The sequence below is a fragment of the Hibiscus syriacus genome, unplaced genomic scaffold (assembly GCF_006381635.1).
Source record: "Hibiscus syriacus cultivar Baekdansim isolate YM2019G1 unplaced genomic scaffold, ASM638163v2 tig00010533_pilon, whole genome shotgun sequence".
NCBI classification, from domain to species: domain Eukaryota; kingdom Viridiplantae; phylum Streptophyta; class Magnoliopsida; order Malvales; family Malvaceae; genus Hibiscus; species Hibiscus syriacus.
In genome coordinates this window covers 2,162,891-2,176,442 of record NW_024062223.1, presented here as the reverse complement: position 1 = coordinate 2,176,442, position 13,552 = coordinate 2,162,891, and the positions used below count along the sequence as shown (strand labels likewise).

The 13,552-nt window shown below is 34.9% G+C and overlaps 2 protein-coding genes and 1 pseudogene across 2 annotated transcripts; all 3 read left to right on the top strand.

The window, feature by feature from the left end:
- The first annotated feature begins 6,053 nt into the window (after nucleotides 1-6,053).
- On the top strand, nucleotides 6,054-10,851 carry LOC120204047 (annotated as a pseudogene).
- Nucleotides 10,852-11,653: 802 nt separating this feature from the next.
- On the top strand, nucleotides 11,654-12,259 carry LOC120204046 (putative receptor-like protein kinase At4g00960). Its single transcript, XM_039204138.1, has 3 exons — nucleotides 11,654-11,724; nucleotides 11,857-12,067; nucleotides 12,141-12,259. Exons 1-3 carry the CDS (start codon nucleotides 11,689-11,691, stop codon nucleotides 12,257-12,259), a joined length of 366 nt encoding a protein of 121 aa, XP_039060069.1. The 5' UTR covers nucleotides 11,654-11,688.
- Nucleotides 12,260-12,286: 27 nt separating this feature from the next.
- On the top strand, nucleotides 12,287-13,011 carry LOC120204045 (cysteine-rich receptor-like protein kinase 29). Its single transcript, XM_039204137.1, has 3 exons — nucleotides 12,287-12,323; nucleotides 12,445-12,590; nucleotides 12,679-13,011. Exons 1-3 carry the CDS (start codon nucleotides 12,287-12,289, stop codon nucleotides 13,009-13,011), a joined length of 516 nt encoding a protein of 171 aa, XP_039060068.1.
- Nucleotides 13,012-13,552: the final 541 nt, after the last annotated feature.

Sequence of the window (13,552 nt, the reverse complement as noted above, 5' to 3'; positions counted from 1 at the left end):
TCTCTGTGGTAAAGGGAATGTTGTTCTCCCAAGAGGACTTCTAGATATTACTTTATAATTACTTCAGACTATTCATATATATATATATATATAAGTTTGAGCAAGGTAAGTAAATCAAACATATCCTTAAAGTTACAATTGGCATAAGATTATGCTAATTTTCCTATATGTCATCATTATAGTCTAAAACTCCCCCGGCATAAATATGAATTATACTTAGCTTGTTACATAAATAAACTCGATTTTCATTTAGTGTCTTGGTGGACGAATTAATAAGCTGTGCTCATGTATTTACATAACTAGTGGATTGAGTTGTCTAGGATTTTATCACAATAAAGTAACAATCAACCTCAATGTGTTTGGTTCGATTGTGATAGACTAAATTTGAGGTTATATGTAGAGCGACTTGATTTCACCATGTAATATACCAAACAATGTGTATTAACCGAGGTGTATTAGCTGTTCTAATAATATGAATACATTGCAGTAAATTATCTGCCGGTGAGGCATTGGCTTAATGGGAAGGTTGAGTATCTGGAAACCTTGATATCCTAGGTTCAAGTCCTACCATGCTTAAATACTATGGGTTCAATTCCAAATTCATTATAGAGTTTAAGTCCCACTATCTGTGGGCATTGTCAAGATTTATTCTGGTTTAGGTATGAATATATGTTCCTATCATCAATCCAATTGTACATTGTCATGATTGATTCCTATTGTAGTTATTCTTGTAACTTCAAAAGGAAAAACATTACTTATTTTACCAAAAGCATTTTGAGATCTTTCCCACTGTTTTCCCACAGGCTAGCCATATCTGCTGCAGACGTAAACTTCCATTTAATAAATAAATGTTGCTGATGTAAAATTTCATCTTCACAAGGTATGCTCAAATTCTGCTATGTTTTTATGCTTCCTTAGGTGCATGCGTTTGTGAATTCTGAATTTATATCCTTCTTTTGTTTATGGTTAATTATTTACATTTCCATCTAAATGATTGAAAATATTGTTATTAGCATCATTTCAGTGTAGTTTGCAAAAATTATGCAATTTAGCATAATTATCAATGTAGTTGATTGTAAATGAATCATTCTCAGTGTAACGAATTGTTGTGTTATCAATATATGTTTAGGATGGTACCAGGCAAAGTACTCGTAAAAGGATTTGAACACAAGAAAATGAAACTCAAAAAGTGTCATCACTTCAATTTGAATTGATTCAAACTCAATGGAAGCTATGAGATCTGCTTTGTTAGCTGTGGAATTCAAGTGCCATCACTTCAATTTTCAGGTAAACAATATATTAATCAAATAAAAATTATTATAATATTAATTGTAGTAACTAATGTTGATTATTTAATTTGTAGCTCAAATGATACCACGAACTCAACATCAACATAATTACAACCGACTCAAGATTTGGATTGAGATTGCTACAACGAAAATTCCACAAGTCATATTATCATATTATTTTTATTTTCTGTAAACATTTAAACATTTTTATATTTATAGAAATTAAATATTATGTATTTAGTGAAATATTTGTTTAAATTATTATTTTGCAATAAGTGAACTATTTTATTTTTTATTTAGATTTGTATAAATAATTTTATTTTAATATATATTCATTAAAAATGTCATAGAATATAAATTATTTGTTTGCTACAATATATCTTTCATCACATAAGTTGATTTTAATGCATTAATTGTGACAATATAAATTATCAATAACGAAATCTTATATAATTTAGTGACGTAACCAACTGTCATGGAATATAAATTATAAAGTGACATTATGTGTAACACCCCAAAATAGGGGCTAAAATTTAGTAATTTTAAAGTATTGGATTTAATTGGTATTTTGGAAGAAATTGAGGATTAAATTGTAAAATCGTAAAGTTGGCATACCATTTTAAGAAGTACAGGAATTCAGTGACTAAACCCATGATTTACCCATTTTTATTTTGGAGAGAATTATAAATCTCCCCCCGTATGATCAGCAGAAATTTTCCCAGATTTCCTCCTCCATCAACCCTTCTTTCAACTCCTGATCTACTCGTCGTCCAACCTCCGATCGACGAACCGAAACCACCATCGTATTCGTTGTCGATCGATGAACAAACCCCTTAAGCCTTTCATTGTGAATCGTTGTCGTTCGTCGTTAATTTCAGTCGGAAGTATCGTCGATTTTAACTCGATTTTCGTTGGTTTTTCGTCGATTCACAACGATCCGGCCATCCGTTTTCGACACCTCCCGCACCATCGTGTTCCTTGTGCCGTTCCGAGTCAGCCGGTGTCCTCATTGTCTCCGTCGGAGGCGGTGCTTGAGGAGGTAAAGCGGTCAAAGTTTCGGATTTGTTGAAATCGAGCTCTCCACGTTCAAAATTGTGAACCGAGCTTTGTAAGTGCCTCAAATCTCTTAAAATAATTTTTAGGATTTTTTCCGGGAATTTTCCGACATGTATCACTGTTCACGTGCCCCCACGCGCCACCCCCGAGAGTGGGCATCGTTGGGTGTTCATTTTGTAATTAATTTCTGTTTGGGTGCTATTTGTGTAAAATTAGGGTATTAGTTTCGCAAATATTTGTAGAAGGTGGCTAATTTTATAATTAATTTCTGTTAGGGTGATATTTGTGTAAAACGGTCGACAGTTGACCGTTGACCGGCGTTGACCACTGTTGACCAGAACTTTGACCGCGTTGACCGGGCGTTAAACGACCTTTGACTTTGACCGTGTATACCTATCCTGACGTTTTTTCGACGTTCTGAATCCGATTCCGCAGTCCGTTTTTCGAAATTCAGTCCCGAAGGCCTCGAAATTCGAACCCGGTAAGTTGGTTTTCACTGATTAATCACCGATTCGATCCGTTTTTCAGAATTAAGCCCCGTTTTTGATGAAATATTTATTGTTATGTATATGAGGAATTATTGGAAGTTGATTTCAAGATCGAGGGCGTTCGAATGGAATTTTTATGGTTGATCAGTATGACACGAAAATCGAGGTAATACTTTACTACCTCTTTATGCTTTATGGAACAAGTTGGTATTGGTAAATGCATGAATAAGATAATGTTGTATCATTTGTGTAGTTAATTAATTTCTGCACTCGATCGAATACGATAAAAATTCGGTAACTGATTATGGTTCATATGAGTTTTATAGGAAATTGAGGGATTGTTGGAATTAAATTACAAGTTCTGTGTTTAGTGATAAATGAATCAGCCTGGATCTGTAACTTATAATTTTTATCATCAAAGGTTAAATGTTAAAGGTACAAACGTGAGAAATTACGAGGATACTCCGGTTTGGTAAAATTACAAAAATACCCTTATGTTGTAAAAAGAAAATAATTAACCTTGGAAGTTGGATAAGAAATTACGAAATTACCTTGAGAGGAAAAAGTAGATGAATTAACTTTGGGTCATTTTCATTTTGGATATTGAAATTGAAAAACTTTCATTTGAGTTACTGCCATTAACAAAAAAAATTATTTCAGTCATTGGGTTGTTTAACCATTAACGAAAGCTGACGTGACACAATAAAATAACCCTAAAGAACCAGACATTGTTTGCTCTTTCCTCAATTAAACTTATTGAATTACAATATAATCTTTTCAAATCTCAATCAAAATTAGAAAATAATATTTTTATCCGTTAATGTTTAATCTGTTGAGTAGTTTGTGGCTATTTAGTGGTATTTGGGAGCTGTTATACGCGTCTAGTTGCTACATTTATTTGACTTTTCCGAAGTAATTAAAATCAATTAATCTAAACATTTAAAATGTAAATAAAAACAATCTTAAATTTATAAACAAATAATTTAAAATAATTTCCATTTAATAAAGTAGGCTAAGAAAAGTCAAAATAAAATTTGAAACATTTTTGGTCCCCATTTAATGCTAATTTACGAAATGGCTTAATTGCTTCTTTTCCCCCAAAAAAGTTTAATTTAATATTGGGCAAAGTACATAAATAGTTTCAAACTTTTAGGACGCTTGTATTATGATTACCTAACTTTTAAAACTTACAATACATCATCAAACTATTAGTTTTTTTCAGTAATATCCCTGATATTACCTCCCATTAGTTTTATCCGAGGTGACAATTACTTCCATTAAGTCTCTTCTTTTCTCTTTATTATTCTTCTTCTCTTCCTCCTCGACGGCTAAATAACTAACTACTACTGAAAACTAAATAAATGCAAAAACCCAAACAATATATACATAAAATAGTGAGTAAAAGAATTGTAGTTCACAAATCCATAGTACTCCTATAGCTCGAAGATGACTTCAACTCTCAAAACTCTTCTTCTTTCTTTGTCGTTGAGTTTGACACCAGTTTTAACCCGTCACTCGATGATATCAATGGCTATCATGTTGGTGTTATGTTAATTCAGTTGTTTTTTTTGCCTCGGTTGATGTTTTGTTCAAGGGTTTTATCTCAAAAGTGGAAAAAATAACAGCTTGGATTGAGAACGGTGATTCAACTAAGTTTAGATATGGCTTAGTATTCATGGATTAAGCCTACAAGTCCTTTTCCTGTTGCACAAATCAACCTGAGGAACCAATTTGAAGAATACTTGCATGGCGGGCAGATGCATTAAGCCACTTAAGGGTCAAGTGTATCCTGATATTTTGAAAATGATTTACTCTAATGTGTTAAAGAAAATGAAAAATATTAAATTTTTAAGAAAATAATACTAAATTTTTAGACATTTTTTTAATTTCTGGATCCACCCTGTTTGCATGTTGATTTCTCGACTTCGAATGGACTCGATTCATCGATGCACATCATCGACTATTGACATTTCGAAACATTCACCACTTCCATTGAATTAGGCTATTGTTTCATGTGTTTTCCATAGGATTCATCAACCATGAATGATCCTCATAAAACAGACTAAAGATTGGGAATATGTGGATTCTATTAGGATCTTTAGTGGCTTTCGTCGTCGTAATATTATCAGTTTCGGTCATCTGTTTCGTCGTAATGAGGAAGAAGAGTGTTAGACGATTTTTTGTTGTTGAAAATTTTAATACAATATTTATAGAGTGATAGATTTATTATTCTAAAAATAAATAATAAATTAACGGTTAGATTACATTTAATAACTGCTATAACACTTATAATTATTGAAATTTTTATTTATAATAATCTTGTAATTCTATTATATATATTTTTTGGATAATTCCATTTCATTACCCAAGAAAATTAAAACTACATAAACAACAATTTAACTCATGCTAATACAAACAGCAAAAGAAACAACCATTACAAGTGAACCCCCAACCTTGAGAAATACCCCATTTCACACAAAGGGAATCGTTGTTAGGATCAGCTCTGTTGATACTTGATAGTCCATCCTTTTCAGCCGAATCTGAATAGTTTCTTTGATGTCCTTAAACACATCACCCAACCAGTCTAGCTTTGCCCCCAAAAAGCCTACTATTTCTCTCCTTCCAAATGCCATACACATGACCAGCCCAAGCAAGCTTAAACACCCTCACAAGGAGAGATTTCCCTTTAAACAGTGAACAACCCATGTCAACTCCCTATCCCAGCAGCTAACCCTACGAGTTACACCACACAAAGTAAGGATATCCCCACAACTCCCTCGCAAAACCACAATCAAAGAACAAGTGATCTCTAGTCTCAGCCTCAGCACCACAAAGCACACACTTATCACTCTCAATGCTTAATCACATTCTCAAAAGTCTTACCCGAGTAGGAAGCCTATTACCGATATTTTATTGATAGGTTACAATTCATATTTTAGGTTGCAATTTAATTATTTATTAAATACATTAAAAGATTCAAGGCGCAATACAACATGTTACGTTACCATCGAAACCAGATTTATTATAATATAAACAGTTAAAGCCTTATAACACGTAACAGAGTTGCACTACACGTGTCCATACAAACCAAATTAAAACATATTATACTTACTAAAGATCAAGATGAAACAACTTACAGTTAATTTAGATAAATTTGGAATCGTACTTCAAGAGAATGTGAACTCTCCTCAGAGAAGAAGCTATAGCTGAAACGACTAAAATGTCCCAACAAGATGGTCACTTGCAGAGATCAAGTCAGCCACACTGGGTTTTCATAGGAACAGGATTGTTGGTGAAGCTATAGGCTCATGTTACTATGTTAATTTCCAGTGCACTCTAGCAGATGGAAATGAAATTGCAGTTAAAAGGCTGTCGAAAACCTCGAGTCAAGGGCTGCTTGAGTTCAAGAATGAAGTCATGTTAATTGCCAGATTACAACATAGAAATCTTGTGCGGCTCTTGGGATGTTGCTTACAGGAAAACGAAGAGTTGCTTATATATGAATTCACGCCCAACGCCTGGACGTGTTTCTATTCAGTTTGATTCTTCAACCTTTCGATACCAACATTATCTCATTCATAAACATAACAATTTGAATGTTTGCTTAGTCCATTTTTTCTCTTTTTCGAGATTTATCAGATTCGAGTTTAGCTGCACAACTGACTTGGCAGAAACGATTCAACATCATTAGAGGAACTGCCAGAGGTATCATGTATCTGCACGAAGATTCTCGCCTTGGAATCATCCATAGGGACCTTACAGCAAGTATTGTTTACTTGATCATGAAATGAACCCGAAAATTTCAGACTTTGGCATGGCAAAAATTTTCAGTGGAGATCAGAACGAAGCAAATACAAATAGAGTAGTAGGAACATAGTAAGTCTATACATTCTTTCCATGATTATCGAATATACATTGAAAAACCAGTTTGGTTTTTGCAAAGTTTTCGATGATTATCGAATTCTTTTTAATCATTCTCTTATGAACTAAAACAGTGGATACATGGCACCCGAGTATGCTATGGAAGGGCAGTTTTCTGTCAGGTCTGATGTTTTCAGTTTCGGAGTTGTTTTGCTGGAGTTATAACTGGTAGAAGGAATTACGGGTTTCATTTATTGGAACGTGGTGAAAGCCTCTTGATTTTTGTATGTTCTCTCATCCGATATTCAATGAATAGATTAATCTGATATTATGTACAAGAAGCTAATTCTAATTGATGGTTGTAGGCATGGAAACTATGGTCGAAAGGTGAAGCAATGGAGCTAATAGAAGAGCATCTTCTCAAGTCGAGTGTGCCGACTGAGGTGCTTAAATGCATTCAAATCGGCCTATTGTGCGTGCAAGCAGATCCGGTAGACGGACCAACCGTGGCAACTGTGGTTGCCATGTTGGGAAAGGACACCATAACGCTGACTCTACCAGCAGAGCCTGCATTTTATGTTAGACGTATTGTTGCAGAACAAATTCAACCCAATGCAAGTGATAGAATCTGTTCTGTTATTGAGGTTACGATTTCATCTATGTCACATCGGTGATCGATTATTTCAAGTATATGATTGTTACTGAAAATTGTTGAGTTTTTCATTTTGGCTGAATGGACCGTACTGAAATGTAGATCAACGTTTGAACAAAACAGTAGCATATATGTTAATTAATGGCAAATAGTATATAAAACGGGTGAATTACACCGTGAATCACTAAATTATTATTTCTTTTCTACTTTAGTTGGACTATTTTTCTACAGGTTTGACAACTAACATATTTTTTTATTGTGGCCACGGTTAAACAAATAACGGAGATCATTATGAGATATGATATAATAATAAAATCAGTTCCTAAAATTTATATATTTTATCAATTCTATCATGTTTTGGGGAAAACAATAAATGAACTTGAATATATAAAAAATCTATCAATAAATAATCATCTTAATGTTACGGAAGACGGCTATCGGATAGAGCAAAAACGCAACTGATAATTTGAGAAAATAAAAATTGAAGATAAAAGAGACACAAAATTTACGTGGAAAACCCCTAAATAATATAGGGTAAAAACCACGGGCAATGGTAGAAGAATTTCACTATGAGAAAATATGAATTACAACTTCTGTCGATCTACCAAGGAGAAAACAATGATAATTCTCTCTTGATAAAAAGGAGAAAACAACTCTCAAGAAACTCTCTAAATTCTCTAGTATTGAGAGAAAACTATAATGATTTGAGATGGTTTTGAAGCTAAATGAGCTAGGGTATTTATAGTTGAAGCTTAAGGACTAATTTATAAATACCCTAAATTACAATGATAAAATTATGATTTAACCATTGTCCAAATTCAACAATTGTGTGCTGCCAATTTGCCTAATTAGCCGCCCACATGTTTTTGATAGCCATCATATTTTGACTTTATTGAAAAAACTATAATGATTTGAGATGGTTTTGAAGCTAATGAGCTAGGGTATTTATAGTTGAAGCTTAAGGACTATTTATAAATACCCTAAATTACAAGATAAATTATGATTTAACCATTGTCCAAATTCAACAATTGTGTGCTGCCAATTTGCCTAATTAGCCGCCCACATGTTTTTGATAGCCATCATATTTTGACTTTGAACACTTAATTATGTGATAGATCCGCATTTTTAAAATAATCATCTTCATTATTTGTTTAACGAACAGAGACCAAGTAAAAAAAAAAAAAACTTAACATTAATGATCTGCAAATATTGAACAGACCAAACAAACTTCGAAGAAAGCGGAACGATGGAAAAGCATTCCATTGTTAAGACAACAGCAAAACCGTGTTTGGTCGTTAAGCAGACTTTGTTGACAAATCATAAAGACAAGTTCCTTGCGTGTCTCTTTAGTGATAACGGTTACGCAAACTTTAACTGTCCACTTCAACCTCTAAAGAAGAAACATGGAAATTGATTATCTTGAGTGATCATAAAATAATATTTATTTAGAATTTTTTTTAATTATGGAATATATGTATATCATGTAGATGCAATTATTCGAATTAAATATTTAAAAAAATAACATTTCTTTTCATCATTGAAACCGCTTCATGATTCACTCTATCATTAAATTTGTTTCAATGTATGGTTTGCATAATTAAGGTAGGGCTGGAGTCCTAAAACAATAAGCTCTATTAATCAGCTCAATACATTGAGTACGGCAAATCGGTTGAAAAGTTTGCGTAAGAAAGTCATGAGAGGGACGAATGTAACATTCTATTTACGAGTGAATTTATAAATTATTAATGGTTGAAAATAATTATTAAATTTTAGATATTACAGAAATAAATTATCAACAAAAATAGAAAATATACTTAAATTATAGAAATTTAAAATTTTCAACACATTTCCAACCAAAATTAAACCCACAATCAACAAATAACTCGATTAAATAGATTAAAATGGGTTCGAAAAGCTCACTAACGGCAGACGGATGAAACCGGTGACGACAGATAACCCCCGGTTGGGTTTGGGCGGATGATGACGGTGAGTCCAATGGTGCAGACAGTGAGACAGACATGGCCGAGGCGACTAGAATCGAAGCAAAATCGTTGCGCAGGCGCGAGGGTTTCGAAGAAACTTCTTCGCTTCTCCACGACAAACGGTGACTCCTTTCAACAAATTGACAGAGGGTTTTGGACGCGGTGGCCTGGCGCTTCGATTGGAAGTGGCGGTGATATGCACCGCCAACCAAAGCATGAGCGACGAGTGGGCTGCCGAACGATCTCTCTCTCCATGCGATTAACAGCGGCCTAAACAGGCGATCTAAGGGTCGGGGATGATCGCCAGTCGTTATTGAGTCCGATGGCGATGACGGTACACTCGACCGCCAACCGAAAGTGGCTGACCGGAGGGGCGATGGTGGGGCCTTTTGGTTTGGGGTTTGGGTTTTCGTGGTCTTGGTTTTCCAACACACAGGGTTTTCTCATGGGATAATTCAGGGTTAAGTCTCTTACTTCCAACAGGTTCCAAAACTGAGTTGCAGACTTTTAAAAATTTGCAATTTGTTCTTCAACTTTCTTTTAATTAAATTTTGGGTGTATAGAACACTAACATTGAAGAAAATGTATCATAAACAAATCAGAGTCGAGCGTAAACAACCATTCACGAATACAATAGCGTATCCAAATCCAATATGATGGTCAAAAACAAGAAAGATCAGCAATTACAAATAAGCATCATCTTGATAAGTTATTACGATATCAAATTCAACCCTTAAAAAATAAACTAAAACAACAATCAATTAGACAAAATATACCTAAAGACAAAAAAATTGTCATAAACAATTTGGTGACTTAATTGTAACTTAACGTATTAAATTTAATTAATTAAATTTGATAAATCATATATTTAAATACTTTATTATTAATATAGTTTAAACTTGTATGAATTTATTTTTGGGTTTCATAGTTTAATTTTAAATAAATAAAAAATCTGATATTTATGTAGATTAATTTTTTTCAATTTTAAAATCATAAAGCATATTTTTCATATTTTACAATGACGTATGGTTTACAAGAAAAAAAATCACGAATTCCTAACCATAAGAAGGATGAATTAAAGACCGATGAATTAAAGACTGTAAGTTCCATTCAGTTTTGCTAGAAGTTTCAAAATGTGGGTTAAACTTAAAGCTGTTTCTTCAATTCTCTCCTATCTGGTTATCGGCATCAGCCTTGTTGCCGCCGCCCCAAGATGCTATGATACTGGTAATTTTACCACAAACAGCACGTTGGCAATAACCGGGACCTTCTTCTCGCTTCACTCCCATCTAATGCCTCTGGAAACGGTGGATTCTTCAATACCACTATTGGCCAGGGCTCCGACAAAGTTTACGCTCTTGCTATGTGCAAAGGAGACTCTACTCCAGAGAGATGTTTTAGCCTTGTCAATGAATCCACGAGCTCATGGCAAATTGTCCCAACCAGAAAGAGGCCTATTCATGGACAGGGGATTTCTCTGTTGCACTATGCAGATCACTCATTTCTCGGAACCTTGGAGCTAGAACCCTCTAGCGCAGTATATAATACGGGAACATCACATCGAACTTAACCGAATTCGATACGGTTTGGGAGAGTTTGATAAAAATGTGATGAGGAAGGCTTCCAACGGTTCTTCTAGTCTCAAGTATGCAACTGGTGAAGCGGAGCTTGGAGCATTCCAAACGATATATTCACTAATGCAGTGCACTCCAGATTTATCGGAGCAGGATTGTGTCTCCTGCCTAAGGCAATCTGCAAATTCCTATGTAAGTTGTTGCCATGGGAAGCGAGGAGGTGTTGTTGAGAGGCCTAACTGTTTATTCCGCTGGGATGTATCCCTTCTATAGACCCAATGCTTCTACAACGGCGTCTTTGTCTCCTCCACCCTCACCTTCTAGTCTTCCACCCCCAGCTGCTAGTCCTCCCACAGTCAGTGGACTCCGAAATCAGTAAAGGTAAGTACCGTTCTGCAAGATGCATGCTGAACATTAGTCATTATAATGTTTTCTAAAGTTACTTACAATGTTCTTGCTTGTATAGAAGGGAGGCATTTCATCCCGAACATTAGTCATTAGTTTGTTCCCAGCGTCACCTTCATCGTAGTGCTTGTCATACTTGGAATTGTTGTTCTTTCCATGAGGATCAAGAAACAGAATGATCAAAGTAAGTTAGCCTTGATTTTATTTTTGTTTTACTGTTGTAGTCTTATAACAAAAGATAATTCACTAATAATCAATCCTTTGCAATGTTATGTAAACTTAAATTATTCTTTTAACCTGCAGATAACAAGATGCACGTTGAATCGTTGCAAATCGACTTTCATGCAGTGAGAGCTGCAACGAAACTTCTCCGATGCAAACATGCTTGGACGAGGTGGATTCGGTCCTGTTTATAAGGTAATTTAATACTTGCTGTATGAAAATTTCCATCATCTCAAAGAAAAAAGACGGAATGAATATGTGACAGCGAATACTAGGAAATAATAGTTGTTATTTTCCCTCATTGTTCCTTGTTCCGAATTCTATCAGGGTAAGCTTGAAGATGGACGAGAGGTAGCTATAAAGAGGCTGTCCGAAAATTCGGGACAAGGAACACGAGAATTCAAGAACGAAGTCATGCTATTGGCGAAGCTTCAACACAGGAATCTGGTTAAGCTTCTTGGTTTTAGCTTCGAACAAAAAGAAAGGGTTCTAATCTATGAGTTTCTGCCCAATTCAAGCCTTGACAACTTTATATTCGGTACCGTTTCAATCTTTCTAAACTGCACCTATTGAACATGCATTCTAGTCCTATAATTTTACGACTTTTGCAGATCCAGTGAAGCGATTACTACTAAACTGGGACAAGAGGTACAGAATTATAGAGGGAACAGCCAAGGGAATGGTTTTCTTCATGAAGATTCTCAATACCGGATCATCCATAGGGACTTAAAAGCAGCCAACATATTATTGGATGAAGATGAATCTAAGATCTCAGATTTTGGAATGGCGAAATTGTTTGTGGTTGATCAAACTCGAGCCGATACGAGCAAAATCGTCGGGACCTAGTAAGTATTAAAAATGAGATTTTATATCTAGTTTGTACATTTATTCATTGAAATGTATTTGTATATGCAGTGGATACATGGCACCAGTATGCATGGCATGGTCAATATTCAGTTAAATCTGATGTTTATGCCTTTGGAGTGTTGGTTTTAGAAATCATTAGTGGGCATAGAATCAACAGCTTCACCAACCAAGTAGGAGACTCTCTGCTTACTCATGTAAGATCTCCATACTCTGGTTATGGTATATATAATGGAATAGATGTTGCTAAATACAATGTAAGTTCATAACGTCGAACATTTGCAGGCATGGAGAAACTGGAATGGAGGGACTGCTTTGGAATTTGTTGATCCGATTCTGAGGGATGGATCGAGAAGCGAAATAATGAGATGCATCCATCTCGGGTTGCTTTGTGTTCAAGAAAACATTGCTTATAGACCAACCATGGCCTCTGTGGTTCTCATGCTTAGTAGCTATTCCATGTCTCTTCCGGTTCCATCGAGACCTGCATTTTCTATGAATACCAACACGGAGACAGCAATGATATACGATTCATTGCTACTCTTTAATCAATCTGAAAGAGAAGCTATCCAAGACTCTGTCAATGAGGCTTCTATTTCGGAACTAGATCCTCGATGAAGTTCGAATAAATACTTGCATTGCACATCTTCTGTACTTTATGTTTTCTGTATGATTTGTTACGAAATTCAGTGATAAAACATGATTTGAGCACTGGAACATCCTTGTTGACTGATTCAACCCCATTTCTGAAGCTACAGCTTTTATTCGTGTCTTTGTACCAAAAAATAGAAATTCGATCGTTATTGATGCTGAATCCTTGTTTCACTGGTGATGGTGATGGGTGTGGTTAGGTGACGTGATCGGTGCAGCATATTGCGCGTGTTTTTGGTGTTGAATTTGGTAAGCTGATATATCGGGTTAATGCTGTGGCTGTCTTTTAGACTTTTCTAGGTAAACTCTAATAACAATCACTAAACTTTGGGTCATTTTCATTTTGGTTATTGAAATTGAAAAAATTTCATTTGAGTTACTGCCATTAACAAAAAAAAATTATTTCTATCTGTCGGAACCGTCTTTCGGTTGGACCCCGGAATTGGGCTTCGACTTGGATTAAATGGTTAGGAGTCGCCATCGATCATATATTTTAAAACAAATGGTT

What these genes read in the sequence shown, in the direction of transcription:
- LOC120204046 (XM_039204138.1), top strand. Translation starts at nt 11,689, where the DNA reads ATGCTTGGACGAGGTGGATTCGGTCCTGTTTATAAG. An exon ending in GATTCGGTCCTGTTTATAAG is followed by an intron (nt 11,725 to 11,856) that starts GTAATTTAATAC and finishes GAATTCTATCAG; the next exon opens with GGTAAGCTTGAAGATGGACG. An exon ending in CCTTGACAACTTTATATTCG is followed by an intron (nt 12,068 to 12,140) that starts GTACCGTTTCAA and finishes CGACTTTTGCAG; the next exon opens with ATCCAGTGAAGCGATTACTA.
- LOC120204045 (XM_039204137.1), top strand. Translation starts at nt 12,287, where the DNA reads ATGAATCTAAGATCTCAGATTTTGGAATGGCGAAATT. An exon ending in GATTTTGGAATGGCGAAATT is followed by an intron (nt 12,324 to 12,444) that starts GTTTGTGGTTGA and finishes TTGTATATGCAG; the next exon opens with TGGATACATGGCACCAGTAT. An exon ending in GAGACTCTCTGCTTACTCAT is followed by an intron (nt 12,591 to 12,678) that starts GTAAGATCTCCA and finishes GAACATTTGCAG; the next exon opens with GCATGGAGAAACTGGAATGG.